The sequence below is a fragment of the Girardinichthys multiradiatus genome, chromosome 3, assembly GCF_021462225.1.
Source record: "Girardinichthys multiradiatus isolate DD_20200921_A chromosome 3, DD_fGirMul_XY1, whole genome shotgun sequence".
Classification (NCBI taxonomy): Eukaryota; Metazoa; Chordata; class Actinopteri; order Cyprinodontiformes; family Goodeidae; genus Girardinichthys; species Girardinichthys multiradiatus.
The window spans coordinates 29,254,497-29,269,236 of record NC_061796.1 but is presented as its reverse complement, the minus strand read 5'-3'; the positions used below and the strand labels follow the sequence as shown (position 1 = coordinate 29,269,236).

Genomic DNA, 14,740 nt, shown 5'->3' with positions numbered 1-14,740 from the left:
AAAAGCTTCTCACTATAGTTTGCTCAAAGTTTGGCCCATTCCGCCTGACAAAACGTGTGTAACAGTTTTATAACGCCTTTGCTGCTATTTTTAGTCATTGTCCATCTGGAAAACTCATTTGCACCCTGGTTTTAGATCCCTGGCTGATGTCTTGAGATATTGCTTCAGTATTTCCACATAATGTTCTTTCTTTTCAGAAGTGTACCAGTCTCTTTTGCAGAAAAAAACCCTAACACATTATGATACTCCCATCCCCATACTTCACAGTAAGGCTTATGTTCTCTGGCTTGCAAGCTTCCCCCATTTTCTTCCAAACGTAATGGCCAAACGTTACAATTTTGGTAAGTCAGACCTCAGGACATGTCTCAAAAATGGTTTCATTTTTCATCAGATTCTCACATTTGGTCATTTTGTGTTCAGTTGTTTTCCTGATTCCAGTTCCTCTCTGTTTTTGTGTTATAGTCTTTGCTTTGGGGTTTTGCACATAGTAGAATCTTTTGTATGTTTCGTTATTGTTTTTTTTTCTTATATTTTATATGCAAATGTTGTACTTGCAGAAGTGAGAGAGATGCAAAAATCTTTCAGGAGTATAGATGAGAGCAGGGAGGGTGATTTGGCTTATTTCCTGGTGGAGGATTAAATTAACAACAGAGGAGGATTCAATGGATGTTAGATATGAAAACACACTAATGAAAGAGGAGGAGGACATCTGTAGAAGAAAAGCAAGGATGCCACAAACTGGATTATTAGAGGAGAGGAAGATCATCTCCATGGATGAGAGGGACATTCCCTAAATATCGTCTCACATAGCTGCTTATAAGTGTTAAGAAAATTATGTTTGACCAGAATTTTTGAGGGGAATAAACGTCTTATCTTCAACCTTTATTAGGAGTACTAATGTGTTACATGGACTGACACACAGACAACATTTAATTTTAATGTTGGGCTCAGTGCAGAGTTAGAGACAGTTGGAGTTCAAGCTTAAAGTTTTATTTGAATGAGCCCATAAATCCTTCCCAAGGCAGAATGGGGGTGAGGTTTAGAGTCCAGCAAGGAGGCGTTGTTACTGGACGCTCACTGCCCTCATGATGTTGGTGTGACCAGACCCTGGGATCCAGCCTGTCACCACAATCACCATGTCTCCCGACTTGAAGAATCCTCTTGCTTTCCCTGCATTGGTGCACAGAGAAGACTGTGTGAGAAAACTGATTTAATCTCGGTGGGGGTCGTGGAAGCACACAAACAAACACACACACACACACACTGACCTATCTCCATGCCAAAGCTGACCCTGTTGTCAACATCATCTGCCCAGACAGGGGCAGGAAGAGGGTGGAAAAGAGCAGGAAACACACCTCTTAATAGCTGGGACTGACGGGCCACCTGAAGAAGGTAAAATATACATTGTTGTTCTACTTTGATTTCTTTTCACTTGCAGTGGTTAGATTTACAGTGACTTTGAAAAGTCTTCGCACCTGTTGAACTTTTTCAAAACAAAAACTTCAATGTATTTTATTGGTATTTTTTAAAACAGATCAATACAAAGTATCACATAACTGTAAACTGTATAATATGCATATATATTTTCCATGAGTGCAGTTATTTTTATAAATGGAAATCTTAAACGTGTGGCATGCAAACAATGTGCCAAATGTTTAGAGGTGTTTCCAACGAATAGAGAAGGAAATTTGTGTCCATTCTTCTTTGTCTTTGAACAGCTGTTTTCAAGTCTAGCCACAGATTCTCACTTAATTTAGTCTTGGACTTTGACAGAGTTATTCTAAAGCATCCCATTGTAGCTCTGGCTGTATGTCTAAGGTTGTTCTGCTGCTGGACGGTGAAACTCCTGCACAATCTCAAGTCTTCTGCAGGCTCTAACAGGTTTTCTTCCGTGGTTTCCCTCTATTTAGCGCCATCTTTCTTCCCCTCAGAGCCGAGCAGCTTCCCTGTCCATGTTAAAGAAAGGCATCCCAACAGCATGATGCCACCATTTTAAATGGCTATTTAGGGGTAATGTGTAGTGTGCGTCTTTCCACACACTTAGCGTTTTGCATTTTACTCTTTCATAAATGTTTAAAACACTGTATCATTAACCTTCCAACATAAACTCCTCTATATTGGTCTGGGACATAAAATCACAATAAATAAACCTCTAAACATTGTTCCTACTGAGGATTAACATCCCCTAAACATGATGCTGCCACCACTGTGTTTTGCAGTGGAAACTGTGTGTTCTAGGTGATGTGCATTAGTTTTTCACCACACATTAGACTTCGCATGAAAGCAAAAGAGTTAAATTCTGACCAGAGCACCGTTCTCTCCAAATGTTTTTTGTCCCTTGCATGGCATGTGGCAAACTGCAAACAATACTTATTATGGCTTTCGTCTGACAATACCTTCTTGGCACTCACTCACGCTGACCAGATTTTGGAAGTGCATGGCCAACAGTTGTCGTGTTAACAGATTTTCTCACCTGAGCTTTGGATCTCTGCAGCTCCTCCACAGTTATTTTGGCTCTGTTGGCTGCTTCTCTGATTATTGCTCTTTCTAAGTTTAAGGGTACAGCCATGTCTTGGTAGGTCTGCACTTGTGCCACAATCTTTCCATTTTTAGATGATGAATTGAGCAGAGATCTGCTTTTTTGTGGTCTTCATGATGCTGTTTCTTTTCTAATGTTGTCAAACTAACCCCTGAGGTCTTGACAAAACAGCTGATTTATGCAGACAGTAAATTACTCTCTGTTTTCTAATTAGGTAACATCAGAAGGCAGCTGGTTACGCTGGATTGTATCTAGGGGTATTATAGTAAAGGGTGCTGAAGAGCAATGCACACCACCATTTTCATGTTTTTCATTTTCAGATTTGCATCAAAAATTAAAAACCGTGCATCACTGCCTTCAACTTCACAATGAGGAGTGCTCACAGTGCAAGGCTCTGCAGGACAGTGATGTATCCAGTGAACTAAATCTCAAAAGACTTTGTTTTTACTTAAAATCTATAACATGATTTTATAATTCATAACATTTCTAGAATTGCGCCACTCAAGGTGGCAGCAGGTTGGAGTGGCTCTGTTACTTTTCATTCTGATTATTTCTTTTTAACAACACAAATTCCTCTTGTGATAGATTTTTTTTGGACGATTATCCTCTCTGGCATCGGATGCTTTGAAGCTGGAAGGATTTTTGCTGATGGGTTTTTCTTTTAGTTATTTGTTATATAACGTCACCATGGAAACAGGGTTGTTTTTTACAACTGGGAGCAGCTAATTAATATCTCAAAAGCTAAAATAATACTTCAACTACAGCCCCAAATCGCTAAAGAATTTAAAAGGAGGTGCCGTGGATGCGAAGCAGGAGCAAAGAGTCGAAAGAGAAGGAGGAAGTTCAAACCATCTCTTCGATCGATTCTGATGGGCAATGTGAAATCGTTTGGAAACATGTTGGATGAACTTCAATCCCTACAAAGGACCCAGTCAGAGTATCGGGAATGCAGTATTATGTGTTTCGCTGAGACGTGGCTGCAGGATCATATCCCTGACTCCAGCGTCTCTGTGTCAGGCTTCCTGACCATAGGAACAGACAAAGATTTAAAGAGGAGCGGCAAACGCAAAGGAGGTGGACTGGCAGTACTTGTGAACAACAGATGGTGTAATCCAGGACATGTTACTGTGAAGTGTCATCTCTGCAGTCCAGATATAACTGTTAGCAGTACGTTATCGTCCATATTATTTACCCAGAGAGTTCACCAGTGTTATTTTGGCAACGGTGTACATTCCACCTTTAGCTGTTGCCAACACTGCATGTGATGTCATCAGCTCAATTGTTGCTAAGAAATCAGATCACAACCTTGTTTTTCTCTGCTCGAAATATAAGCCCCTTGTTCAGAGGCAACCTGTAATAAAAAGAACTGTGAGAAAAAGGTCACTGGAAGCTGAAGAAACCCTGTGTTGGGACCCCAGCCATGGGTACAAAATGAAAGGCCAGTACAAACTTTTCTGGAACTTTCAAAATAAATTCCATTAACCTACTTCCAGCACAGCCAGGAAAAGGGGTAACAGCGGACTTCATGTGACGTCACTGTCCAAATAAAATCGCCGCTTTTGATACATCCTGCCTCTTCCACACAGGTCCCCAGAGGAACTGGACAGAGGGACACAGCGCGCTAATGTCTCTTTGCTGGCAAACAGACATAACTCTTCAAACTGGATCCAAGAGTGTCATACAATCACGCAATCATATGCACTAAGTTAAGTACCAATGAATTGCTGTTTGTGTATCCAGTATTCATTCATGAACGGGGGTAATTAAGGTACAAGCATGGCTTGACTTTTCTCTCTGAGGTCTACAGAAGCAAACTGTGTTCCAGAGAGTTCCCATCAGAGACCCTGTCTCTGCGACGCTGAGTGGAGCAGTTTTCCTGGTCTGAAGGAAGGACAACGGGACCGCATCACCGTTGTTACAACTTTTCCTCAGCACGGTTCACGTAAGAGGTTGTGTTTTGGGCAGAGAGAAGTAGTTTAGAGTGAAATAATCTAAACCTTTTTCGTTTTATGACGTTTGGTTTTGTTTGTGTTGAAACTCAGCTTAGTGCTAGCAGATTATCTGTTAAGCACCACGTGCTGAGTTTGTGTTCTGTGTTTGTGTTTTTTTTAAGTTAAGACAAACTTTATTTAAAGGGTGATTTTAAACACAGAAGATCGGCCATAACGCGCCGTCCACACTTATGCATTTTAACCCTTTTATTAATGGTATTTTAAAGGTATGGGTTTGATTCTGATGATAAGCTACAAGCTTCTTTTGTTAGATTTAACCGTTAACAGCTAAGAACACATGCTAGTTTTCAATCTAGTAAGATTTGGTTCTTATTCAAAATAATATTTCCTTAAATATTATTTTAATAAATAAAGGCAGCTAATTAAACACCATTGATAAATTGGTCATCCAGAAGGTTGGTTTTATTCAGCAAATCATTATTTAAAACATTATTTTAATAAATAATATTTTATCTGATCTTGCATTGTGAATGGTTGTCTAAAGGTATACCAATTATTGCTTAAGTTGGTTCCAAGACTAACTTAACTTCACTTCCAGATTCTTAAAGATAATCCTTGGTTCTCAAACATAAATATTGTTGCATGGTAATGTTGCATCACTCTTTTGGTCATGGTTTTCAACCATCTATGATCAACTTGTTTTTATTGTACATAGCCCATTAGTAAAGAGTTTGTTGATTGAAATATGTTTGACTTTGAGTTGCCTTATTTTTGTTAATAAATTCTTGTATTTTAAGAAATTGTGTGAATTCATTCCATGTGTGTGCCGAGTTTTGCTTTTCAAAACTTGCTGTTGCCTGGTGGCTGGGTTGCTCCTCGTGGGACCCGGCCGGGCCAAGCCCGAACGAGAAACACAAGTCCATCCCTCAGTGGGCCCACCACCTGCAGGGGGAACCGTGAGGGACCGGTGCAAAGAGGATTGGGCAGCGGACGAAGGTGGAGACCTCGGTGGCCCGATCCCTGTATGCTTAGGCTGGCTCTAGGGACGTGGAATGTCACCTCGCTGGGGGGAAGGAGCCTGAGCTTGTGCGGGAGATCGAGAGATATCGACTAGAAATAGTCAGGCTCGCCTCCACGCACGGCGTAGGCTCTGGAGCCCATCTCCTCGAGAGGGGCTGGACTCTCTTCTACTCTGGAGTGGCCCACGAGGAGAGGCGGCGGGCTGGGGTGGGTTTGCTTGTCGCCCCCCAGCTCAGCCGTCTCGTGTTGGGGTTTACCCCAGTGGATGAGAGAGTTGCATCCCTGCGCCTTCGGGTTGGGGAGAGGTCTCTGACTATCATTTCGGCCTATGGGCCGAGTGGTAGTGCGGAGTACCCGGCCTTCTTGGCATCCCTGTCGGGGGTGCTGGATTGTGCCCCTCCTGGGACTCCATTATTCTGCTGGGGGACTTCAACGCCCATGTGGGAAACGACAGTGACACCTGGAGAGGCATGATCAGGAGGAATGGCCTCCCCGATCTGAATCTGAGCGGTGTTTTGTTATTGGACTTCTGTGCTAGTCACGGATTGTCCATAATGAACACCATGTTCAAACATAAGGGTGTCCATCAGTGCACTTGGCACCAGGATACCCTAGGCAGGAGGTCAATGATCGACTTTGTCATATCATCAGACCTTTGGCCGCATGTTTTGGACACTCGGGTGAAGAGAGGGGCTGAGCTGTCCACTGATCACCACCTGGTAGTGAGTTGGATCCGCTGGAGGAGGAGAAAGCCGGACAGACTTGGCAGGCCCAAGCGCATAGTGAGGGTCTGCTGGGAACGTCTGGCGGACCCCTTGGCCAGGGATGTATTCAACTCTCACCTCCGGGAGAGCTTTGACCAGATTCCGAGGGATGTTGGAGACATAGAGTCCGAGTGGACCATGTTCTCCGCTCTATTGTCGATGCTGCTGCCCGTAGCTGCGGCCGTAAGGTCTGCGGTGCCAGTCGCGGCGGCAATCCCCGAACCCGGTGGTGGACACCGGCAGTAAGGGACGCTGTCAAGCTGAAGAAGGAGTCCTATCGGCTGTGGTTGGCTTGTGGGACTCCTGAGGCGGCTGACGGGTACCGTGGGGCCAAGCGTGCCACGGCCCAGGCGGTGGCAGAGGCAAATACTCGGACCTGTGAGGAGTTCGGCGAGGCCATGGAGAAGGACTACCGGTTGGGCCCGAAGCGATTCTGGCAAACCGCCTGGCGCCTCAGGAGGGGGAAGCAGTGCTTCGCCAACACTGTTTACAGTGGGGGTGGGGAGCTACTGACCTCGACTGGGGACATTATCGGGCGGTGGAAGGAGTACTTCGAGGATCTCCTCAATCCTGCCATCACGCATTCCCTGGTGGAAACAGAGACTGGGGACTCAGGGTTGGACTCTTTCATCACCCGGGCTGAAGTCACCGAGGTGGTTAAAAAGCTCTGCGGTGGCAGGGCTTTGGGGGTGGATGAGATCCGCCCTGAGTACCTCAAGTCTCTGGATGTTGTGGGGCTGTCATGGTTGACACGCCTCTTCAACATTGCGTGGCGGACGGGGACAGTGCCTTTGGATTGGCAGACTGGGGTGGTGGTCCCCACCACATAAGAAGGGTGACCGGAGGGTGTGTTCCAACTACAGGGGGATCACACTCTTCAGCCTCCCTGGTAAGGCCTACGCCAGGGTATTGGAGAGGAGAGTCCGGCCGATAGTCAAACCCCAGCTTCAGGAGGAGCAGTGTGGTTTTCGTCCCGGCCGTGGAACACTGGACCAGCTCTATACCCTCTACAGAGTACTCAAGGGTTCATGGGAGTTTCCCCAACCAGACCACATGTGTTTTGTGGACCTGGAGAAAGCATTCAACTGTGTCCCTCGTGATGCCCTGTGCGGGGTGCTCCAGGAGTATGGAATTGGGGGCCCTTTACTAGGGGCCATCCGGTCTCTGTACAAGCGGAGCAGGAGTTTGGTTCGCATTGCCGGCACTAAGTCGGACCTGTTCCTGGTGCATGTTGGACTCCGGCAGGGCTGCCCTTTGTCACTGGTCCTGTTCATAACTTTTATGGACAGGATTTCTAGGCGCAGCCAAGGGCCGGAGGGGGTCTGGTTTGGGGACCAGAGGATTTCGTCTCTTCTTTTTGCAGATGACGTGGTCCTGCTGGCCCCCTCTAGCCAAGACCTACAGCATGCACTGGGGCGGTTCGCAGCCGGGTGTGAAGTGGCTGGTATGAAGATCAGCTCCTCCAAGACCGAGGCCATGGTTCTCGACCGGAAAAGGGTGGCTTGTCCTCTTCAGGTTGGAGGGGAGTTCCTGCCTCAAGTGGAGGAGTTTAAGTATCTCGGGGTCTTGTTCACGAGTGAGGGAAGAATGGAGCGGGAGATCGACAGACGGATTGGTACGGCTGCCACAGTAATGGGGGCGCTGTGCCGGTCTGTTGTGGTGAAGAGAGAGCTGAGCCGAAAAGCGAAGCTCTCGATTTACCGATCAGTCTACGTTCCTACCCTCACCTATGGCCATGAACTTTGGGTCATGACCGAAAGAACGAGATCCCGGATACAAACGGCTGAAATGAGCTTCCTCCGTAGGGTGGCCGGGCACTCCCTTAGAGATAGGGTGAGGAGCTCGGCCATCCGGGAGGGGCTCGGAGTAGAGCCGCTGCTCCTTCACATCGAGAGGAGCCAGTTGAGGTGGCTCGGGCATCTATACCGGATGCCTCCTGGACGCCTTCCTCGGGAAGTGTTACAGGCACGTCCCACCGGGAGGAGGCCCAGGGGACGGCCCAGGACACACTGGAGCTACTATGTTTCTCGGCTGGCCTGGGAACGCCTTGGGCTCCCCCCGGAGGAGCTGGAGGAGGTGTCTGGGGAGAGGGTCGTCTGGGCGTCTCTGCTGAGTCTGCTGCCCCTGCGACCCGGTCCCGGATAAAACGGAAGACGACGAGTACGAGTACGAGTACGAGTAATGTCAGAGCTTGGCTCATCCCTTTCAGTTTTGTCCTAATACCACCGCCTTATTGGGCTGGTATTCACAGGTCAACCCTTAACAGACCGAAATATTATTTAATAAAATATTAAAGTATTAATATTAAATAATATATTTGTACTCATAATTACAACACCTGTGAGGTTGCTTTGAGGCTACAGACTGGGACGCACTGTGCCAGTCACATGGAGAGGACATCAATGCCATGACTGAGTGTGTAACCGACTATATAAACTTCTGTGTGGATAACATCATCCCCGCCAGAACCATGAGATGCTTCCCCAATAACAAACCCTGGATCACCAGTGACTTGAAGGACCTGCTTAACAAGAAAAAACGAGCCTTCAGAGTGGGAGACAGGGAATTATTGAGAAGTATACAGAAGCAACTTCAAGTCCATATAAGACACAGCAAGGAGGTGTACAAGAAGAAGCTGGAGAGCAAGCTCCAGCAAAACAATATCAGAGTGTGGTCAGGGATGAAGAAGATCACAGGCTTCAAGCAGAAGGATGATCAGACCGATGGATGTCTGGACAGAGCCAATGAACTAAACACATTCTTTAATAAGTTCAATTCAGAAATAAGCTCAGCATCCTCCTCTCCTGCTCACAGCCAAACAGACACCCCACCCTCCTTTGACCCACAGGACCCACAGCTGTCCTGTAACACCTCAAATGTCTTTTCTTCCACCTCAGACATGGACCCTTCTGCTTCTACATGTTTCCCTTCAACCAAATAACTATAGACCTGTTGACCTGACATCCCACATCATGAAGGTCCTAGAGAGACTCCTGTTGGCCAACCTGAGTAAGCAAACAATACCCTCTTCAGTTTGCTTATCACTGTGAAGTTGGAGTTGAAGATGCCATCATACACCTGCTTCAACAAACCCACTGTCATCTGGACAAAGCCAGCAGCACTGTGAGGATCGTGTTTTTTGATTTCTCCAGTGCATTTAACACAATTCAACCTGCTTTGCTGAAGTCTGTTGTGGAGAGTGTGATCTCTTCTGCCATCATCTGCTGGGGTAGCAGCATCAGAGCCAGGGACTTGAAAAAGCTCAACAAGCTGATAAAGAGTGCTGGTTCTGTTCTTGGGCCTCCTCTAGACCCTCTGGAGATCACTGCACAAAGAAAGATTCTTCATAAAATAAAGAATATTATGGAGAACCCTGAGCATCCTCTTCATCAGACAGTTGTACAACAACAGAGTGTCTTCAGTCAGAGGCTTCTTCAGATCTGCTGTAAGACGGAGCGCAACAGGAGATCCTTCCTGCCCACAGCCATCAGCATCTACAACGGCTCTTTGAGGAAACCTTCATAATGAGCTACAACAACATTTAATTTGCCTTTGGGGTTAATGAAGAACTTTTGAATTGAATTGAATTTGAATTGAATGATTGAAGCAATAACACTCAGGCTTTAAATGGGTCATGAATGACGCCCTAGACTTCTAGAAATAGAAACAACAACAAACCATTAGCCTACTTGATCCAGGAGCTGACATGTGCATCAGGTACCCAGATACTATTTTTTACACTACATATGACCTCTGAGCTTTATGTAAGACATATGTTGGCAGGATTTGTTTTGGACAAGCTCAGCATTCAACAGCATCTGCTTGAACTCATCAGAGTAGCAGCTTGACTCACAGTGACAGCGTTGATTGAGGAAATTGGAGAAGGGAAATAAGCCATTACTAAAGATCTGTGAGTGCAATAAGTCTGAGAATCTTTACTGTGAGAGTTTTGTGCAATTTCCTCATGCAACCAGTCAAAAATTATATATTTTCCTTAATGTTAACTATGAAAAATTAAGCCCGTTTCTCTAAACAGGACAGCTTCATCTCTGAGATTTTAACCTCTCACATTATTCTGTTTCACAGCATCCCTTTCATTTTGTGTTTGTCATCTTTGAGTTCATAATTATGGAGGAATAAATATGGTCTCACAGACCATGTTTTCAAATAGCTGTAAGTGTAGGACACATTTTCTTCATTGCAGATAACTCCCTAAATCTTCACTGTGATGTGTCCACACTGTCAATATTTACAAGAACCGACAGTGATAGTAAATAATGAGTGTATCGCACATTGCTCAGCTTTTTTAAAAGATGACTCATCATCAATTAGGTTGTAATTTAAACCAAGACAAATACACAACTATTCATCTCAGAGATTTCGAATCTGACTGTACCAGAGGGCTTCTGGTGACGCCAATGATTGGACAGCGAGGCCGGTACCTGGACAGGAGATGTGCCGACCTGGACAAAAAAGACAGAGAGAAGGACAGAGGGTATTTTTTCACCAATGAACAAACTTTCCTTGAATAGATGACAGGAGGATTTATAAGACAAGGTTAGTTTCAGTGTTCTTTGGCATGGATCATTCATCTTCCACTTCTTGCGAGAGAAACATATTTCCTTCACTCCATCTCATCTAAATCTCATGGTTTTTATACAGGTCCTTCTCAAAATATTAGCATATTGTGATAAAATTAATTATTTTCCATAATGTAATGATGAAAATTTAACATTCATATATTTTAGATTCATTGCACACTAACTGAAATATTTCAGGTCTTTTATTGTCTTAATACAGATGATTTTGGCATACAGCTCATGAAAACCCAAAATTCCTATCTCACAAAATTAGCATATTTCATCCGACCAATAAAAGAAAAGTGTTTTTAATACAAAAAACGTCAACCTTCAAATAATCATGTACAGTTATGCACTCAATACTTGGTCGGGAATCCTTTTGCAGAAATGACTGCTTCAATGCGGCATGGCATGGAGGCAATCAGCCTGTGGCACTGCTGAGGTCTTATGGAGGCCCAGGATGCTTCGATAGCGGCCTTTAGCTCATCCAGAGTGTTGGGTCTTGAGTCTCTCAACGTTCTCTTCACAATATCCCACAGATTCTCTATGGGGTTCAGGTCAGGAGAGTTGGCAGGCCAATTGAGCACAGTGATACCATGGTCAGTAAACCATTTACCAGTGGTTTTGGCACTGTGAGCAGGTGCCAGGTCGTGCTGAAAAATGAAATCTTCATCTCCATAAAGCTTTTCAGCAGATGGAAGCATGAAGTGCTCCAAAATCTCCTGATAGCTAGCTGCATTGACCCTGCCCTTGATAAAACACAGTGGACCAACACCAGCAGCTGACACGGCACCCCAGACCATCACTGACTGTGGGTACTTGACACTGGACTTCTGGCATTTTGGCATTTCCTTCTCCCCAGTCTTCCTCCAGACTCTGGCACCTTGATTTCCGAATGACATGCAAAATTTACTTTCATCCGAAAAAAGTACTTTGGACCACTGAGCAACAGTCCAGTGCTGCTTCTCTGTAGCCCAGGTCAGGCGCTTCTGCCGCTGTTTCTGGTTCAAAAGTGGCTTGACCTGGGGAATGCGGCACCTGTAGCCCATTTCCTGCACACGCCTGTGCACGGTGGCTCTGGATTTTTCTACTCCAGACTCAGTCCACTGCTTCCTCAGGTCCCCCAAGGTCTGGAATTGGCCCTTCTCCACAATCTTCCTCAGGGTCCGGTCACCTCTTCTCATTGTGCAGCGTTTTCTGCCACACTTTTTCCTTCCCACAGACTTCCCACTGAGGTACCTTGATACAGCACTCTGGGAACAGCCTATTCGTTCAGAAATTTCTTTCTGTGTCTTACCCTCTTGCTTGAGGGTGTCAATAGTGGCCTTCTGGACAGCAGTCAGGTCGGCAGTCTTACCCATGATTGGGGTTTTGAGTGATGAACCAGGCTGGGAGTTTTAAAGGCCTCAGGAATCTTTTGCAGGTGTTTAGAGTTAACTCGTTGATTCAGATGATTAGGTTCATAGCTCGTTTAGAGACCCTTTTAATGATATGCTAATTTTGTGAGATAGGAATTTTGGGTTTTCATGAGCTGTATGCCAAAATCATCCGTATTAAGACAATAAAAGACCTGAAATATTTCAGTTAGTGTGCAATGAATCTAAAATATATGAATGTTAAATTTTCATCATGACATTATGGAAAATAATTAACTTTATCACAATATGCTAATATTTTGAGAAGGACCTGTATATCATATTAAACGGGCATAGCATTCTTCTCTAGGAGGCTCTTGGTTATCATTAGCAACTTTAGGTGATTGTATGGCTCAAATATTAATGCTAGAACCAAATGTTCTGATTGCAGAACATTTCTCAAAATTTCACTGCCTGGCTTTCCTCTCACAACACACCCATCTGTTGCCAGTTTTCAAGGCAGATGATGAATATTCTCAGTCTTTGGCAAACCATGCCTTTTTTCTTCATTGCTGAATGATCAGCCCCAGTTTTAACAGTCAAGTATTTGCCTCCTTACAGACTTCTTCTGTTTGTGCTTTCTTTTGGCAGTTAATATTTTGGATCAAGCACATTTTAATGTCACACAAAAAAAAAACCTGAGTGTAAACAAAATGCAGTTTTCAAATAATTTAAATAGTTGAAAAGGCAGTCCCACTTTTGTCTCACTGGTTCACAGAACATTTCCCCTAAACTCTCAGGAATCATTAAGATGCTTTCGGTTTTTTTGGGTGGGAAGTGGGACAATGTGTACTTTTGCCCAGTGGGGGCCTCTGTGTTGGAATTCTCTGACTGATATAATTTTGGCCCAGTGTCTTCCTTTTGTTGAATCATGAACACTGACTAATTGAGGCAAATGAGGCCTGCAGGGCTTTAGAAGTTGTTCTGGGTTGTTTTGTTAATGGTGGAGGAATCGTCAGTACAGGCTTAATATTGGTAGGCGGGCCTCTCCTATCTGTTTCTCAAATTTTACAGTGGCTCCCTGTGGTTCACTTGGTAACAATTTGAAAGCTTTTAGACGTCAATATTTTTATTTAGATCAGGGCATGATGCGCTGCTGTCATTTTTTCTGTTTTTCTGTCTGTATAACATCTAGTTGTGTTTATTTGGTAAGCTAATGCACTCCTAAACTTACTATTTCCTTCTTTTCTCTCTGTACTCCTGGTCCTGAATTAGTAGATCCTGGCCACCCTAATGTTGTTGAATGTGTCAGTTTTGGGAATTTTTTGTTGCTTCATGTGTATCTGACCTTTGGATAAACTGTAATTGCAGCATTGCTTTTATTTAATATTTGAATAAAAGTTGTTTTTGGCTTTAAATGTTTGGCTCTGATCTCCAGACACTGATTTGGATCCTTTGCCTGCCATCATGGACTGAGACATTTCTCTTCATTCTGGTGCCAGCTCAGTAGCTGTCCTTCCTTTGCCCGTCTGAGGCACCCAGCAGCCATGACATAGCAAGAAACAACTTGGATCTGTTATTTTGTAAACGCTGACTCATTTACTTGCAGTCAGAGTTGCTCAGATTCATTTGCTGTATATTTTTTACTAGCGTAAACAAAGCAGTTCCATCAACTGACAGCCAATTGCCTTTTCCCCCTAAGTTTCTTAGTTTTATGTGTTGAGTACAGTGTTCATACAATTATATTCATTAATTTGGTCCTTGCTCTCCCTCAACCTGTACAACCAGAAAATAATTTATTTCATTACTATTCAAACTACCATCAAATAGCCACCTTTTACTTCTATGTACAGCAGCCAATATGCAACAGGCACATTGTATACCAGGGAAAACATCGACTAATGAGACAAACACGATGCACATATCTATAAAATGATATAGACAGCATAGAGTTATAAAAAAAAAAATCTAAGTGTAAGAACATTTACTTTTCTGAAGGGAGGCAGGAGGAAACACTGTGCTTTTTTTTCATAATTTATAATCTTTTGTTTCTGCAGTGGGTGGTGTAGGTGTCTGCATTTTACACTCATCAGCAGTGTCATATTCTGTGGTGTTACCACACCAAACAAGTTTGATTTTATTAAGGAACATTTTTAAGTACACACTCCCACAAAACTTGACTGTTAGCTTATTTGGTCTCTCTAAAGGGCCCTTAAGTATGAGTGAGATATTAGAGTTGTAAAGTAAACATGATCTTGTATGCAATTTGGCTGATGGTTTACCTGCCACTGGTGGTGAGGACTATAATTGCCCCTGCACAGCATTTAAAGGACGACTCTACAGCTCCGATTGCAGTGACTTCTGTGGGGTCAGAGGACAGAGGGGTAAGCCGACGCAGCTCCTCAAACAGCTGGTGGTGGTAGATGGCGGCCTCAGCTTCCCTACAGATCTGACATAGAGTAAAGGTTAACAGCAAACATAGAAAAAAAAGTATTATTTGGGGGTGCGAATTTATATGTTACAAAATGGA

The 14,740-nt window shown here is 44.2% G+C and overlaps 1 protein-coding gene across 3 annotated transcripts in view; it reads right to left on the bottom strand.

Annotated features, from left to right (window-relative positions):
• Positions 1 to 974: 974 nt before the first annotated feature.
• Positions 975 to 14,740, bottom strand: part of pklr (pyruvate kinase L/R) — a 32,711-nt gene continuing 18,945 nt past the window's right edge. For all 3 annotated transcript variants that reach the window (XM_047360832.1, XM_047360830.1, XM_047360831.1), the window contains exons 9-12: positions 14,493 to 14,659; positions 10,672 to 10,738; positions 1,269 to 1,383; positions 975 to 1,170 (exon numbers count right to left, since the gene is read on the bottom strand). In XM_047360832.1, coding sequence (XP_047216788.1) covers positions 1,064 to 1,170; positions 1,269 to 1,383; positions 10,672 to 10,738; positions 14,493 to 14,659 — 456 coding nt within the window. In that variant the 3' untranslated portion in view covers positions 975 to 1,063. The remainder of the gene's footprint in view (positions 1,171 to 1,268; positions 1,384 to 10,671; positions 10,739 to 14,492; positions 14,660 to 14,740) is intronic.